Source organism: Balaenoptera musculus, chromosome 15 (genome assembly GCF_009873245.2).
Source record: "Balaenoptera musculus isolate JJ_BM4_2016_0621 chromosome 15, mBalMus1.pri.v3, whole genome shotgun sequence".
Classification (NCBI taxonomy): Eukaryota; Metazoa; Chordata; class Mammalia; order Artiodactyla; family Balaenopteridae; genus Balaenoptera; species Balaenoptera musculus.
In genome coordinates, this window is record NC_045799.1 from 22665256 (window position 1) to 22681298 (window position 16043).

The 16043-nt window shown below is 38.8% G+C and overlaps 1 protein-coding gene across 3 annotated transcripts in view; it reads left to right on the forward strand.

Moving 5' to 3' along the window:
• SAMHD1 (SAM and HD domain containing deoxynucleoside triphosphate triphosphohydrolase 1) overlaps nt 1–16043 on the forward strand; it is a 63621-nt gene that overhangs the window by 39995 nt on the left and 7583 nt on the right. For all 3 annotated transcript variants that reach the window (XM_036824770.1, XM_036824772.1, XM_036824771.1), the window contains exons 12-13: nt 9972–10111; nt 10902–10997. In XM_036824770.1, coding sequence (XP_036680665.1) covers nt 9972–10111; nt 10902–10997 — 236 coding nt within the window. The remainder of the gene's footprint in view (nt 1–9971; nt 10112–10901; nt 10998–16043) is intronic.

A 16043-nucleotide genomic window follows, 5' to 3' on the forward strand; every position in this document is an offset into this window, starting at 1 on the left:
TGTCCTCAAGTACATTCTCTATGTCTGCGTCTTTATTCCTGTCCTGCCCCTAGGTTCTTCAGACCCTTTTTTTTTTTTTTTAAGATCCCATATATATGTGTTAGCATACAGTATTTGTTTTTCTCTTTCTGATTTACTTCACTCTGTATGACAGACTCTCGGTCCATCCACCTCACTACAAATAACTCAATTTTGTTTCTTTGACGGCTGAGTAATATTCCATTGTATATATGTGCCATATCTTCTTTATCCATTCATCTGTCAATGGACACTTAGTTTGCTTCCATGTCCTGGCTATGGTAAATAGAGCTGCAGTGAACATTGTGGTACATGACTCTTTTTGAATTATGGTTTTCTCAGGGTATATGCCCAGTAGTGGGATTGCTGGGTCATATGGTAGTTCTATTTTTAGTTTTTTAGGAACCTCCATACTGTTCTCCATAGTGGCTGTATCAATTTACATTCCCACCAACAGTGCAAGAGGGTTCCCTTTTCTCCACACCCTCTCCAGCATTTATTGTTTGTAGATTTTTTGATGATGACCATTCTGACTGGTGTGAGGTGATATCTCATTGTAGTTTTGATTTACATGTCTCTAATGATTAGTGATGTTGAGTGTCATTTCATGTGTTTGTTGACAATCTGTATATCTTCTTTGGAGAAATGTCTATTTAGGTCTTCTGCCCATTTTTGGATTGGGTTGTTTGTTTTTTTAATATTCAGCTGCATGAGCTGTTTATATATTTTGGAGATTAATCCTTTGTCCATTGATTCGTTTGCAAATATCTTCTCCCATTCTGAGGGTTGTCTTTTCGTCTTGTTTATAGTTTCCTTTGCTATGCAAAAGCTTTTAAATTTCATTAGGTCCCATTTGTTTATTTTTGTTTTTATTTCCATTACTCTGGGAGGTGGGTCAGAAAGGATCTTGCTGTCATTTATATCATGGAGTGTTCTGCCTATGTTTTCCTCTAAGAGTTTTATAGTGTCTGGCCTTACATTTAGGTCTTTAATCCATTTTGAGTTTATTTTTGTGTATGGTGTTAGGGAGTGTTCTAATTTCATTCTTTTACATGTAGCTGTCCAGTTTCCCCAGCACCACTTATTGAAGAGGCTGTCTTTTCTCCATTGTATATTCTTGCCTCCTTTATCAAAGATAAGGTGACCATATGTGCGTGGGTTTATCTCTGGGCTTTCTATCCTGTTACACTGATCTATATTTCTGTTTTTGTGCCAGTACCATACTGTCTTCATTACTGTAGCTTTGTAGTATAGTCTGAAGTCAGGGAGCCTGATTCCTCCAGCTCCGTTTTTTGTTCTCAAGAGTGCTTTGGCTATTCGGGGTCTTTTGTGTTTCCATATGAATTGTGAAATTTTTTGTTCTAGTTCTGTGAAAAGTGCCATTGGTAGTTTGATAGGGATTGCATTGAATCTGTAGATTGCTTTGGGTAGTATAGTCATTTTCACAATATTGATTCTTCCAATTCACGAACATGATATATCTCTCCATCAGTTTGTATCATCTTTAATTTCTTTCATCAGTGTCTTATAGTTTTCTGCATACAGGTCTTTTGTCTCCTTAGGTAGGTTTATTCCTAGGTATTTTATTCTTTTTGTTGCAGTGGTAAATGGGAGCGTTTCCTTAATTTCTCTTTCAGATTTTTCATCATTAGTGTATAGGAATGCAAGAGATTTCTGTGCATTAATTTTATATCCTGCTACTTTACCAAATTCATTGATTAGCTCTAGTAGTTTTCTGGTAGCATCTTTAGGATTCTCTATGTATAGTATCATGTCATCTGCAAACAGTGACAGTTTTAGTTCTTCTTTTCCAATTTGGATTCCTTTTATTTCTTTTTCTTCTCTGATTGCTGTGGCTAAAACTTCCAAAACTATGTTGAATAATAGTGGTGAGAGTGGGCAACCTTGTCTTGTTCCTGATCTTGGTGAAAATGGTTTCAGTTTTTCACCATTGAGAACGATGTTGGCTGTGGGTTTGTCATATATGACCTTTATTATGTTGAGTTAAGTTCCCTTTATGCCTACTCTCTGGAGGGTTTTTATCATAAGTGTTGAATTTTGTCTAAAGCTTTTTCTGCATCTATTGAGATGATCATATGGTTTTTCTCCTTCAATTTGTTAATATGGTTTATCACATTGATTGATTTGCATATATTGAAGAATCCTTGCATTCCTGGGATAAACCCCACTTGATCATGGTGTATGATCCTTTTAATGTGCTGTTGGATTCTGTTTGCTAGTATTTTGTTGAGAATTTTTTCATCTATGTTCATCAGTGATATTGGCCTGTAGTTTTCTTTTTTTGTGACATCTTTGTCTGGTTTTGGTATCAGGGTGACAGTGGCCTTGTAGAATGAGTTTGGGAGTGTTCCTCCCTTTGCTATATTTTGGAAGAGATTGAGAAGTATGGGTGTTAGCTCTTCTCTAAACGTTTGATAGAATTTGCCTGTGAAGCCATCTGGTCCTGGGCTTTTGTTTGTTGGAAGATTTTTAATCACAGTTTCAATTTCAGTGCTTGTGATTGGTCTGTTTATATTTTCTGTTTCTTCCTGGTTCAGTCTCAGAAGGTTGTGCTTTTCTAAGAGTTTGTCCATTTCTTCCAGGTTGTCCATTTTATTGGCATATAGTTGCTTGTAATAATCTCTCATGATCCTTTGTATTTCTGCAGTGTCGGTTGTTACTTCTCCTTTTTCATTTCTAATTCTATTGATTTGAGTCTTCTCCCTTTTTTTCTTGATGAGTCTGGCTAATGGTTTATCAATTTTGTTTATCTTCTGAAAGAACCAGCTTTTAGTTTTATTGATCTTTGCTACCGTTTCCTTCATTTCTATTTCATTTATTTCTGATCTGATCTTTATGATTTCTTTCCTTCTGCTAACTTTGGGTTTTGTTTGTTCTTCTTTCTCTACTTACTTTAGGTGTAAGGTTAGGTTGTTTATTTGAGGTGTTTCTTGTTTCTTGAGGTAGGCTTGTATTGCTATAAACTTTCCTCTTAGAACTGCTTTTGCTGCATCCCATAGGTTTTGGGTCATCGTGTTTTCATTGTCATTTGTTTCTAGGTATTTTTTGATTACCTCTTTGATTTCTTCAGTGATCTCTTGGTTATTTAGCAGTATATTGTTTAGCCTCCATGTGTTTGTATTTTTACAGATTTTTTCCTGTAATTGATATCTAGTCTCATAGCGTTGTGGTCGGAAAAGATACTTGATACGATTTCAATTTTCTTAAATTTAGCAAGGCTTGATTTGTGACCCAAGATATGATCTATCCTGGAGAATGTTCCATGAGCACTTGAGAAGAAAGTGTATTCTGTTGTTTTGGAGTGGGATGTCCTATAGATTTCAATTAAGTCCATCTTTTTTAATGTATCATTTAAAGCTTGTGTTTCCTTATTTATTTTCATTTTGGATGATCTGTCTATTGGTGAAAGTGGGGTGTTAAAGTCCCCTACTATTATTGTGTTGCTGTCAATTTCCCCTTTTATGGCTGTTAGCATTTGCCTTATGTATTGAGGTGCTCCTGTGTTGAGTGCATAAATATTTACAATTGTTATATCTTCTTCTTGGATTGATCCCTTGATCATTATGTAGTGTTCTTCTTTGTCTCTTGTGATAATCTTTATTTTAAAGTCTATTTTATCTGATGGGAGAATTGCTACTCCAGCTTTCTTTTGATTTCCATTTGCATGGAATATCTTTTTCCATCCCCTCACTTTCAGTCTGTATGTGTCTGTAGGTCTGAAGTGGGTCTCTTGTAGACAACATATATATGGGTTATGTTTTTGTATCCATTCAGCCAGTCTGTGTCTTTTGGTTGGAGCATTTAATCCATTTACATTTAAAGTAGCTATTGATATGTATGTTCCTATGACCATTTTCTTAATTGTTTTGGGTTTGTTATTGTAGGTCTTTTCCTTCTCTTGTGTTTCCTGCCTAGGGAAGTTCCTTTAACATTTGTTGTAGAGCTGGTTTGGTGGTGCTGAATTCTCTTAGCTTTTGCTTGTCTGTAAGGGTTTTAATTGCTCCATCAAATCTGAATGAGATCCTCGATGGGTAGAGTAATCTTGGTTGTAGGTTTTTCCCTTTCATCACTTTAAATATGTCCTGCCTCCCTTCCGACTTGCAGAGTTTCTGCTGAAAGATCAGCTGTTAACCTTATGGGGATTCCCTTGTATGTTATTTGTTGCTTTTCCCTTGCTGCTTTTAATATTTTTCTTTGTATTTAATTTTTGATCGTTTGATTAATATGTGTCTTGGAGTGTTTCTCCTTGGATTTATCCTGTATGGGACTCTCTGTGCTTCCTGGACTTGATTGACTATTTGCTTACCCATATTAGGGAAGTTTTCAACTATAATCTCTTCAAATATTTTCTCAGTCCCTTTCTTTTTCTCTTCTTCTTCTGGGACCCCTATAATTTGAATGTTGGTGCATTTAATGTTGTCCCAGAGGTCTCTGAGATTGTCCTTAATTCTTTTCATTCCTTTTTCTTTATTCTGCTCTGTGGTAGTTATTTCAACTATTTTATCTTCCAGGTCACTCATCCGTTCTTCTGCCTCAGTTATTCTGCTATTGATTCCTTCTAGAGAATTTTTAATTTCATTTATTGTGTTGTTCATCATTGTTTGTTTGCTCTTTAGTTCTTTTAGGTCCTTGTTAAAAGTTTCTTGTATTTTCTCCATTCTGTTCCCAAGATTTTGGATCATATGTGCTATCATTACTCTGAATTCTTTTTCAGGTAGACTGCCCATTTCCTCTTCATTTGTTTGGTCTGGTGGGTTTTTACCTTGCTTCTTCATCTGCTGTGTATTTCTCTGTCTTCTCATTTTGCTTAAGTTACTGTGTTTGCGGTCTCCTTTTCACAGGCTGCAGGTTCGTAGTTCCCGTTGTTTTTGCTGTCTGCTCCCAGTGGGTAAGGTTGGTTCAGAGGGTTGTGTAGGCTTCCTGGTGAAGTGGACTGGTGCCAGTGTTCTAGTGGATGAGGCTGGATCTTGTCTTTCTGGTGGGCAGGACCACATCTGATGGTGTGTTTTGGGGTGTCTGTGACCTTATTATGATTTTAGGCAGCCTCTCTGCTAATGGGTGGGGTTGTGTTCCTGTCTTGCTAGTTGTTTGGCATAGGGTGTCCATCACTGTAGCTTGCTGGTCGTTGGGTGGAGCTGGGTCTTACCGCTGAGATGGAGATCTCCGGGAGAGGTTTTGCCATTTGATATTACGTGGGGCCAGGAGGTCTCTGCTGGACCACTGCCCTGAACTTGGCTCTCCCACCTCAGAGGCTCAGGCCTGACACCCAGCCAGAGCACCAGACCCTGTCAGCCACACAGCCAGGTATGTGGGGAGTTTCTTGCCTTTTGGGAAATCTGAGGTCCTCTGCCAGCGTTCAGTAGGTGTTCTGTAGGAGTTGTTCCACATGTAGATGTAGTTTTGTTGTATTTGTGGGGAAGAAGGTGATCTCCACATCTTATTCCTCCGCCATCTTGAAGGCACCTCCCTGGATATTTATCTTTAACTTTTGCTCATAATGAAGCAAATGATGCTGTGTTTTAAAAAAATCATCTTCAGTTTTCCTCACAGACCAGTCCCAACCATTCATCCTGTAACATTATATTACATTTAAATTATCTTTTGGTGAAAAGAAATGAATTCTGCATTTTATACACTTTGGGGTTAACTGACAAACCATTAAAATATCATACATTTTAATGAGGTCTTAAGTGCTCGTGACTATACATAGCTCTTGCTCACCATGAAAGTTCTACAACACCCAAACTGGTTTTTACCCCATTCGGTGAGATGAGTTCACTGATCACATACTTGGATGTTATAACAATGTCAAAAATCGCAGACAAGAAATTAGGTTACATTTTTGTGCTTTATCTGCCAGGGTATTGGAGAACAAGCATATAGCCTTTCCAGCTTTCATCATTTGAGACAGGGATCATTGTACTTTTCTTGCATATGATTCTGAGCAGTCATATAATCCTTATTCTCCTTAACTACATGACCTTGAAGGAATAGGACCATGTGAGAGCCTTCCTTACTTTTGCTGCATTTCCAAAAGCAACTCACCTTATCTTTATTTTAAAAATCTCCACTTCTTTTTTTAAATCAATTTGCTTTTAGTTATTTATTTATTTATTTGGTTGCACCAGGTCTTAGTTGTGGCAGGCGGGCTCCTTATTTGCGGCATGCATGTGGGATCTAGTTCCCTGACCAGGGATCGAACCCGGGACCCCTTCACTGGGAGCTCGGAGTCTTATCCACTGTGCCACCAGGGCAGTCGCAAATCTCCACTTCTTATTTTCAAATTTTTTAGAATGTTTTTTCACATTTTGGGGGTAAGTGTTGAAAATATACAGCAGTGTTGAAAGAATTTTACAGTTAAAACCTGTATACTCACCACCTAAATTCTAGCATTTACTGGACTTGCTTTATCACATATTTATTACCTACCATCCCTCTATCCATTTATTAATCTATCTAAAGTTTGATACATTTTAAAATAAATTTCAGACATCAGTATACTTTACCCTAACTCCTTCAGCATACAGATTAACTAAAGTTCACTAATTGTTTATAGATTTTTTTCTTTTGATGTAAAAGTTACATGCAATTTGTATAAATGCAGAAATTTTAAGTGTAACATTTGCTAAACAAATGCAGGACACAGAACCTTATCTTCTCCTTAGAAAATTCCCTCATGCCCCGTCCCAGTCAATTCCTGTCCCTCCCTCACCCTGAGAAGCAACCACTATTTGCCTGTGCTAGACTTTTATAGCAATGGAATCATACCATATGTATTCTTCTGTATAAGGTTTCTTTCACTCAGCATTATGTATTTCAGATTTATCCAGATTGCATGTACTAGTAGTTCATTCCTTTTTATTGCTGAGTAGTAGTCTATCGTATGAATATGCTGTTTCTTTATCTGTTCTCTCTGCTTCCTAAATTTCTATTTCTGATGGATGTTTCAGCTTATCTGGATGTAGCTATCTTAAGCATTGCAAATGTTATGACCACTGTCTTAGGTAACCATTTTCTAAATCCTAATACATTTAGTAAATACCAATGCTAAACCTTGGTCTTTATCCTGCAATATTCCTAAGCAATAGGTGGACCTTACCCCTTCCCTCCCTTCCCCTGCAAGACCCTACCCCCAAATCCCTTAATTAAATTGAGGTCTTAGAATGTTAAATTCAAAAGAACCTTAGAGATCATCCGCTTAAAACCCCTCAAATGAGGAAACAGGCCAAATGAGGGAAAGTAGCTTATCCTAAAAAATGGCAAAGCTGAACTCAAACCAAGTCTTCTGACTCCCAAGTTGAATGTTGTTTACACTATTTTAGTGATATTTTAGTCATTAAATTTAATAGACAAGCAGTTTACTTTTGTACATGACTCTTCTGAAAACATGTACATAGAACAAATAGAACTCTCATACATGGCTGGTGGGAATGCAGGTGGTACAGCCACTTGGGAAAAGTTGAGCATTTTCTTTTAAACATATATGTATCCTGTGATCCAGTAATCCTTCTTTTACCCATTTAGCCAACAGAAATGAAAATATAAGTCCACCCCAAAACCTGTACCTGGTAGAATAAGATGAAAGGCATAAGAAGAGTATCAGTTGAGTTCCATGGGGTTCAAAGAGGAATTACATCTCTGGTTTGGAAGAATTAGGGAAGGTTTCACAATCAGGTGCCTTTTGAGATGAACCTCAGGGATTAGACAGGCCTTCAGGAAGTGAGATTCTGTCATGGGGAAAAGCATCTCTTTAATTCACCTGGGAATAGGGTAGGTAAAAGCATGGATAAGAAAAGCGTGGTCTTGTTTTTGTTATTGTTGTTGTTGCTGTTGTTTTTTATTGGGGTAGTTGTTTTACAATGTTGTTAGTTTCTACTGTACAACAAAGTGGAATTCCCTGTGCTGTACAGCAGGTTCTCGTTAGTTATCTGTTTTATACGTATTAGTGTATATACGTCAATCCCAATCTCCCAGTTCATCCCACCCCTGGTCTTGTTTATGTTAAAATAAAATTGTTCTGTTTTTCAAACTGTGCGCATAATGTGTAAAGAGATCATGAAAACTAAAGATGGAGAGATGGGTTTGTAGACAGCATCACTGAGAAGGTGAGGAATGTGTTAACCATGGATTGGTACATATACATGTGGGTGACATGAATGACATAGACTACTAATATTTTATTTTGCCAAGAAAAGGCATTTTAATAAAACTCACTTTGCAAAATGTGGTGATTGCTTCAATCAAGGATTATCAATGAATGCTAAACCATTGGTTGACAACTTATTGGGATAGTCAGTCTCTCTCAAAATATTACCCTGCAGATTGTTAATTACAAAGGGAAAGATACATTTATAACAGAGAAATTCGGGGCGGGGTGGTGGTTATTGCTTTAACCAACTGTTGGAACTTAACATAACCCGTAAATATAACAAAGCTCGTTATGTGACTTGTGATGTGATGCACTGAGCCAAGCTCTTATATAGTGTTCTTAGATGTTGTAACACTTATACAGTGTTCTCGACAACAGTGTTTTCCTTGAATCTAATGGTGAAGAAGCAGTCGAACAAGTTCAAAGTCTGGGACATTTTACATAATGACTGCCTGAACTTTTCTAAAATGTCAACATAATGAAAGAAGTCAGGGGAATTATCCTAGTTCTAGATGGGAGGAGACTATAAAACACAACAACTAATGTCATCCATAATACTTGATTGGTTTCTCTAAACAGCAACAAAAATTCGTAAATTGCATTATTGGAACAATTAAGCAAATTCAAATATAGATTGTATGTCAGATATTTTTATATCAGTATTAAGTTTCTTGGCATGATTGTGGTTATGTTGGGGGACGTTCTTGTTCTTGGGAGGTACATGCTGAAGTATTTAGGAGTGAAAGGTATTGATGTCTGTAATTTTCAAATGTTTCCTCAAAAATTTATGTGTGCACACACACGGAGAGAGTGTTTGCATATGTGGGAAAATGTTAACAGTGGATAAATTTCAGTGAAGCGTATTTTATTTTGAAATTTCCAAAATAAAAAGTTGGAAGAAAAAGAAAGACAGAAAATAAACTACCTTCTATCATCAGGGAATGAAACTTTTAAAAACTTTTTTTTTCTTTTTTTTGGCCGTACCACGAGGCTTGCGGGATCTTAGTTCCCCGACCAGGGATCGACCCCAGGCCCTGGCCGTGAAAGCACGGAGTCCTAACCACTGGACTGCCAGGGAATTCCCTTAAAAACTTTTTATTAAGGAAATTTACATCACTTAGCCTCATCACTTAGCTGCAGCAATTATCAACGCATGACAACTTTGCTTCATCCCTCACCCCATCAGACCCTGGGCCATTTTGAAGCAGATCTCAGACATAATTTTGTAATCCTTAAGTATCATTCTCTTTAAAAAAACATAATATAGGGACTTCCCTGGTGGTCCAGTGGTTAAGACTCCGAGCTCCCAGTGCCAGGGGCCTGGGTTCCATCCCTGGTCAGGGAACTAGATCCTGCATGCTGCAACTAAGAGCTTGCATGCTGCAACTAAGACCTGGCACAGCCAAATAAATAAAAATAAATAAATAAATATTTTTTAAAAACCAACATAACAATAAATTAATACACCTAAATTAATACACCTTTGTACCTAAAACCCAGTCTCAAGTCATCAACTCCAGTGCAGTCTTGTCTCAGCTCTCCCCTTTCCCACTCATTAGATTACCTTGAAGCAAATCTGAGACATTGACTGCAACACTTTTACAAAGGTTTTTTCACTTCAGGCTTAGAAATTTTTTTTCACATTGTTATAATCATTGTGTACCTACGTTTGTAAACTGCTTGAAATCATTTCAGACGATGTATGAGTCATACAGCAATGTATGAGTCTTTTAAAATCTTGGTTTTTCATTTTAATGTAACTGAAATTTCATCAAATTGGCAGATAACATTTTTCTGGAGATTTTATACTCTGCTGATCCCAAATTGGATGCTGCACGAGCGATTTTAAAGAAAATTGAATGCCGTAACCTCTACAAGTTTGTGGGTGAGACTCAGCCTATTGGACAAATAAAGATTAAAAGGGTAAGTTGAAAGGTCCTCTGACCCCCAAGAGGAAAGCATTAGCCCATCACAATACCATGACTGTATTCTAAGCCCTTTACATGTTCTCATTTAATCTTCACATCAGTCTTCTGAGGCCTGCCCTGCAGATGAAGAAACTGAGGCTTGGGAGAGATTAAATAATTTGCCTATGGAAGCACAGTTAGTGAGCCAGGATTCAAAGCCAAGTCTCATTTACTCCAAAACCTTTACTCTCTCATTTCAGAAGTGAGAGGGGGGCCTCAAATTTTGTCTAGATCCAAAGGCAAGAAAATGAATGTAAGAAAAAAGGGGCCTCAAAATGAGGTATCTGCATGAGCTTCTTTGACACTCTAAGGACCTGCTTTAACTACTTCCTTCTTTCACAGATTATCAGGTTCTCGCAGATGGTGCTTGCCTGCCTTCTTTAGTTCAGTTATCAGTTATCTCTCCTGCTTGTTGAAGGGTTTTCTCTTTGCCAGAAAGCCCATAACAAAAGCCACACGGATAACCACACCCTGCCTCATGATACTTCCTTGGGTCACACTTTACTTCTTCTTGTTTTACCAATACGTTAATGCCACATTTTTTTCAATGTGAAATTCTGTTATGAAAATTGCACTCTTGTGATTTGATTAAAAGATGGCATAGGCAGAAGCCATATATTTGTTAGGGAAATCTCTACCCACTTTTTTTGGTAAAGTGCCGTTTTTAGAGAGGGAACCTCTTCGTGATACAAACACTGTAGAATGAAGGACTGGAGTTCTAACATGAGGAGCCTTGTCTTTTCTAGGAAAACTACGAAAGCCTTCCGAAAGGGGTCGCCAGTGCTAAACCCAGTGACATGGTGCTAGAACCTGAACTGAAGGCTGAAGATTTCATAGTGGATGTAAGTAGTTAGTCCAATAACATACTAAGCAAAGAATTTATTTAAAATAAAGCACCACTACCACCCCCATTATAACAGTAGAACATGTTCATTATAGAAAATTTGGAAAATACAGAAAGATGGAAGAAAGAGAATCACCTGTGATATCACAGAAAAAAAACTAACATTAAGCAGTTTTAAAATCTTCTTTGACATTTTTATGTCAATATTGTAAATATTTTTATGTAATTGTGGTCATGTCATGAATAGAACGTTGTATATAGTGATTTTTGAATGTTTTCTTGATCAAAAAAGTAATACATACCAATAATATTTTAATTGCACACATACACACAAAGGAAAAAGTTAAGACTTTTTGACTCCTATTTTCATAGAGGATGTAGTGTCTTCTTGTATCCTAATGAGAATGCCAAATGGCTTTCTCACATTTTCTTCTGTTTCCTCTAAGAAATTATTTTCAGAGTTCTACTCCTCTGAAATCTCAGGACAGTGTTCTCTGTGTATTTTTTCCGTAAGCCTCTCATTTGCTATTCCCTTGCTGACGCATCTTTGAGCAAAAGGCAATCTCTCCATAACCATTCTTTGCCGAGGGACACAGTGAGTGAACTGCCCTTGGACCCTCTCTCTATTCGCTTGACTGTGTGTTGAAGTGCCTCAGATCTGCAGATCAGGCTGCAGTTTCCTGTTTCATTAGATGAGGTTCCACCAGAATAAAGGGATCTCACATCCTGACTTCCTGAGGCTCTGAAAGGCTTCACTCTCCAGAATGTTATCCCTGGGCTCCCACGTGTCTGCCCTTGCCCTCAGTGCAGGCATTACTCCTAGTCAGTCCCCCACCTCCCCATCTCCCAATGGATAGAGGATCAGAGGTACTTCAAGTGGCTGCCATGCATAGGAGAAGATGACATACACATGGCCAGTAGACATGAAAGAAGTTTAACTTTCTTGTTAACCTATAGGCAAATTGATGCAATGAGTTTTTGATTATCAGACGTATAAGATAAGAACATTTTTATAAGATTTTGTGATAATAAAGGTATGTGAAAATGGGAGTGTAAATTGATACAAGAGACCAAACTAGGGTCAATTTTAACTGACCCAGCAGTTTCATTCTGGGGATTTGTCCAAAGGAGGTGATCAGTTTTTCAAAAAAAGCACAAATATATTTATTGTAGCTTTATTATAGTGTGAAATTAGGGGAAAAATGTGTATGTCTTTTTTTGGCCATGCCACACGGCATGTGGGATCTTAGTTCCCCAACCAGGGATCGAACCCGTGCCCCTTGCATTGAAAGCATGGAGTCTTAAGCAATGGACCACCAGGGAAGTCCCTATATATGTCTCTCAATAGGAAATTCAGTGGACTAATGCAAACATTAAAAGTTGTTTTTAACATCGAAAGGTGTTTATAATAAGTGAAAAAAGTACATACAGAATGATTTTCTTTTTGTTTCTTTAAATGTATATACATTACATTTAAATGTGTGTGTGCAATGAACATATTGAAAAAATTTTGGATATATTAATAGTAAAATGTTAACATTGTTTCTACCTGAGTGGTGGAATTGCAGGTGATTTTTTTTTTTTTTTTACAGTGAGTATGGTACAAGAGTTTCATAATCTGAAACTCTTTCCATTTTAAGATGGGTAAAACCCATCTGTATTCTGAGAAAGCAAGTAAAGTTGCTAATTAAATGTCTTATCATGAATTAGCATCTAGTTTTAGCTTGACAGTGTAATATATTTACGTGGTGCATCTTACCATACATGGCCCCTTTGGGGACTGTATGTAGTAACTTTTATGATTATGTAATGGGCTATAAAACATAATTTACTATTTAGAATGAAAGATTCATTGTTGTTGGTCTGTAGCTACTTTTTTACTCTTGAGTCCTTGCTTAAGAATGGGATCTCTGTATAACATTGCCCTTCTGGAAAGTAACTGTTTTATCAATCTGCTTTAAGGAGGAATTTACAGTTATGCATTATGAAGAAAATAGGGCTTGCCTTTTATTACTATTCTAAAGCCAAGGAAATAAATACCGAAGAGGTAGTGGCACTTAAATTGTTGAAAATTTGATTAGTGTTCATGCCTTACCACGATGGGTAAAATGTCAATGCTGCATCAGGTCCCTCCGTTATGAAACAACACCCAGGAGAGAGACCTGTGACAGCACCAGCACTGGGATCGTGGGGAGGACTGAGCAATGCTCCCTCACAGATAAAGGGATGCAGCTATCAAAGCCAGTAGACCATGCAGAGTGGGAGGGCTGGCCGTGTACTGCAGACCCCTGGTCTCACTTCTGGACCATGGCTGAATCTCAGATGTCCACCTTTGTCTCACAGGCCACTGGCAGCATAGACAGCAAAGCTCATATACCGGTTTTCTTCAGTCACCACTCACAGGATAAGCCCCTCTTATCATCTGTTCTTTTCTGTACCGTCATCACCACATTACTCTATTTCTTCCCTTACTTCACTTCCAGTCTCTTCCCTTGTCCCAGACCGGTCCGTGGAACCCTTTGGAATTTCCACTCCATAATTAACTAACTCCCCTCTATCTTTAGCCTCTTCGCTGACTATCTTTTTGCTTTTGTTGCAGCCTGGCTGTCCCCTGAGAGCCTGATTCCCCTGCAGCTCTTTCAGGAAAAGCACATTCCTCAGGGTCAGGAGACCTTCCTGTTCATCAGTCCTCTTGTTCCCTAGTACCACTTCAAGACCCCATGCAAGATCCCTGTTCCTCTGAGACTGACATCCTTAAACCATCTCCTGTCCTCTTGGTTGAAGATTTTGGCATGGTGTAGAGCCTTCCACTCTACTCCAGCTCCTGCCATCATCTTTAGTGGCTTCATAGTCCACATGGTGCCAGCTCTGATCTCCTTACCTTCATCCTCAGTGACCTTATCCCCTCCACCTCAGCCAACGTGCTCGGCAGATTACACTCTGAACCTTATCAACATTTGAAAATGCCCTCCCTCTAAAAATCACTAACTGAAGCATCCCATCTCTGTCCATAAACCCCTTTCTTCCTTACTTGCTTGTTCCTAGCTCATCGGGAGCTCCAGTTTACTGTCTCCTGACTTTCTTCCAGCTTGTTAGTGATCTTCTATCTTCATTTCTCTCCCAATCTAACTTAGATCGTGTTTCCATTAATTCAGTCATTTTCTGCAGTTACCCTCAACTCCCTCGCAAAACGCTGAATGACAGTTCATGGTCACCAACCCTAGGTGGGCCCTCTGGACTTTCTGGCAAGCTTAGTGCAATTCTCTTAGTCTCCATAGTGACTATTTCAAACCATCTTCACTCCTCCCAAATCTCCAGCCCTGCTTCCCAACCCCAACTGTATTCACTCTCAGTGACTAACCCCACTTCAGGTCTTATTTCAGAGATAAAATATAGGTTATTAGATAGGAACTCTCTCCACCTACACCGTCAAATAAGCAAGCCTGCCTCCATGTGCAGCTGTGTTCAGACTTCGCTCTGGTACAGTGGGGAAATGTCTCTCTTCCTATCAAAAGGCTAAGGGTAACCCTTCTAATTGTGTTCCAGGCCAGGGCTGTCCAATAGAACTTGCTGTGGTGATGGAAATGGTCTGTATCTGTGCTGTCCATTTCAGTAGTGACTAGCCACACATGTCTATTGAGCACTGAAATGTGGCTGCTGCAGTTGAAGAACTAATTTTATTCTTATATTTAATGTTAATGACTTGACATGTAAAAAGCCACACATAGCCAGTGGTTACCCCATTGGGCAGTGCAGCCAGAGAGCAGTTTGTCTCAGAACGTCTGCAGAACCACACAGTATGCATTCTCTCCTCTCTCTCTTTGACTTTCCCATCAGCAGTTAAACAGACTTTCATCTTAAGAAAATAACAAACCCTGCACTCCTCTTTACCCATCTTCTCTTCTTCAGGGTTAAACTCATTGAAAAGTTGTGTCCCCTTACCTTTCCTGGGTACCACGGTCCGCTTCATATTCTCCCCTCTTGCCTCTCTTAACAGCCAAACTTCCAAAAGTTGTCTTCTCTCTCATTTCTCGTCTACTTCTTTTTTGTTTTGCTTTGTTTTTTGTTTGTTTCTTTGTTTTGGCCACGCCACGTGGCTTTCGGGATCTTCGTTCCCCGAACAGGGGTCGAATCCGTGCCCCCTGCGCAGAGTCTTAACCACCGGACCGCCAGGGAAGTCCCTTCTCATCTACTTCTGAACCTTTTCTCTGTCACCATCACTATACAGCTACATTTCATTCTATTGCAAGTCATTTTATTGCACTTTGCATGTATTGCAATATCTCTGAGGTCTGCCTGTATTAAAACTACTCTCACTAAGATCACCAATGACTTCAGTGTTACTAAAACCAGCAGACAAGTTTCAGTCCTCTCTGCTTCAGAGCTATTTCTTCTGCCTGGAATTCTTTTCTTTCCTACCTAGGCCTGGTTAATTCCTGCTCACTTATTAGTAAAGTTACTTTCCTAGGAAAACATTTCCAGTCATTGCCTAGGTGCCCCAGACTACTAGGTTCCCAGGTTACAAAGTTTCACAGTACCATTTGCTTTTCCTTGGTAGCTCTCATAACAAATGGGTTTAGATAATTACTTTTTTTTGGCCAGGCTGTACAGCTTGCAGGATCTTAGTTCCCTGACCAGGGATGGAATCGGGGCCCCTGGCAGTGAGAGCACCAAGTCCTAACCACTGGACCACCAGGGAATTCCTGATAGTTACTTTTTAAATTATTTGTTCTACCTCAGTCTAGGCCATGTGGTCTGTGGGGGCTGGGATTTTATCAAGGGTCCTTGTATCTCTACACAACAGTGCCTGCCACGTGTCTATCACATAGTAGGTATTGATGTTATACCCTACTTATGTTGAAAGCACAAATACCCCTCCCACCCCACCCAGATTTCAAAGACCAATTCCCTATGGGTCATGCACCAGAGCTACTTTTATTCTGCTATGAGCCACCCTACCAGGGCTCCTACTTCTCAACCTCCAGAGAGCTCTTCTTCGTTTCCTGTGATGCCCCACAACCCTGAATTGAACTCTCATTGCTAT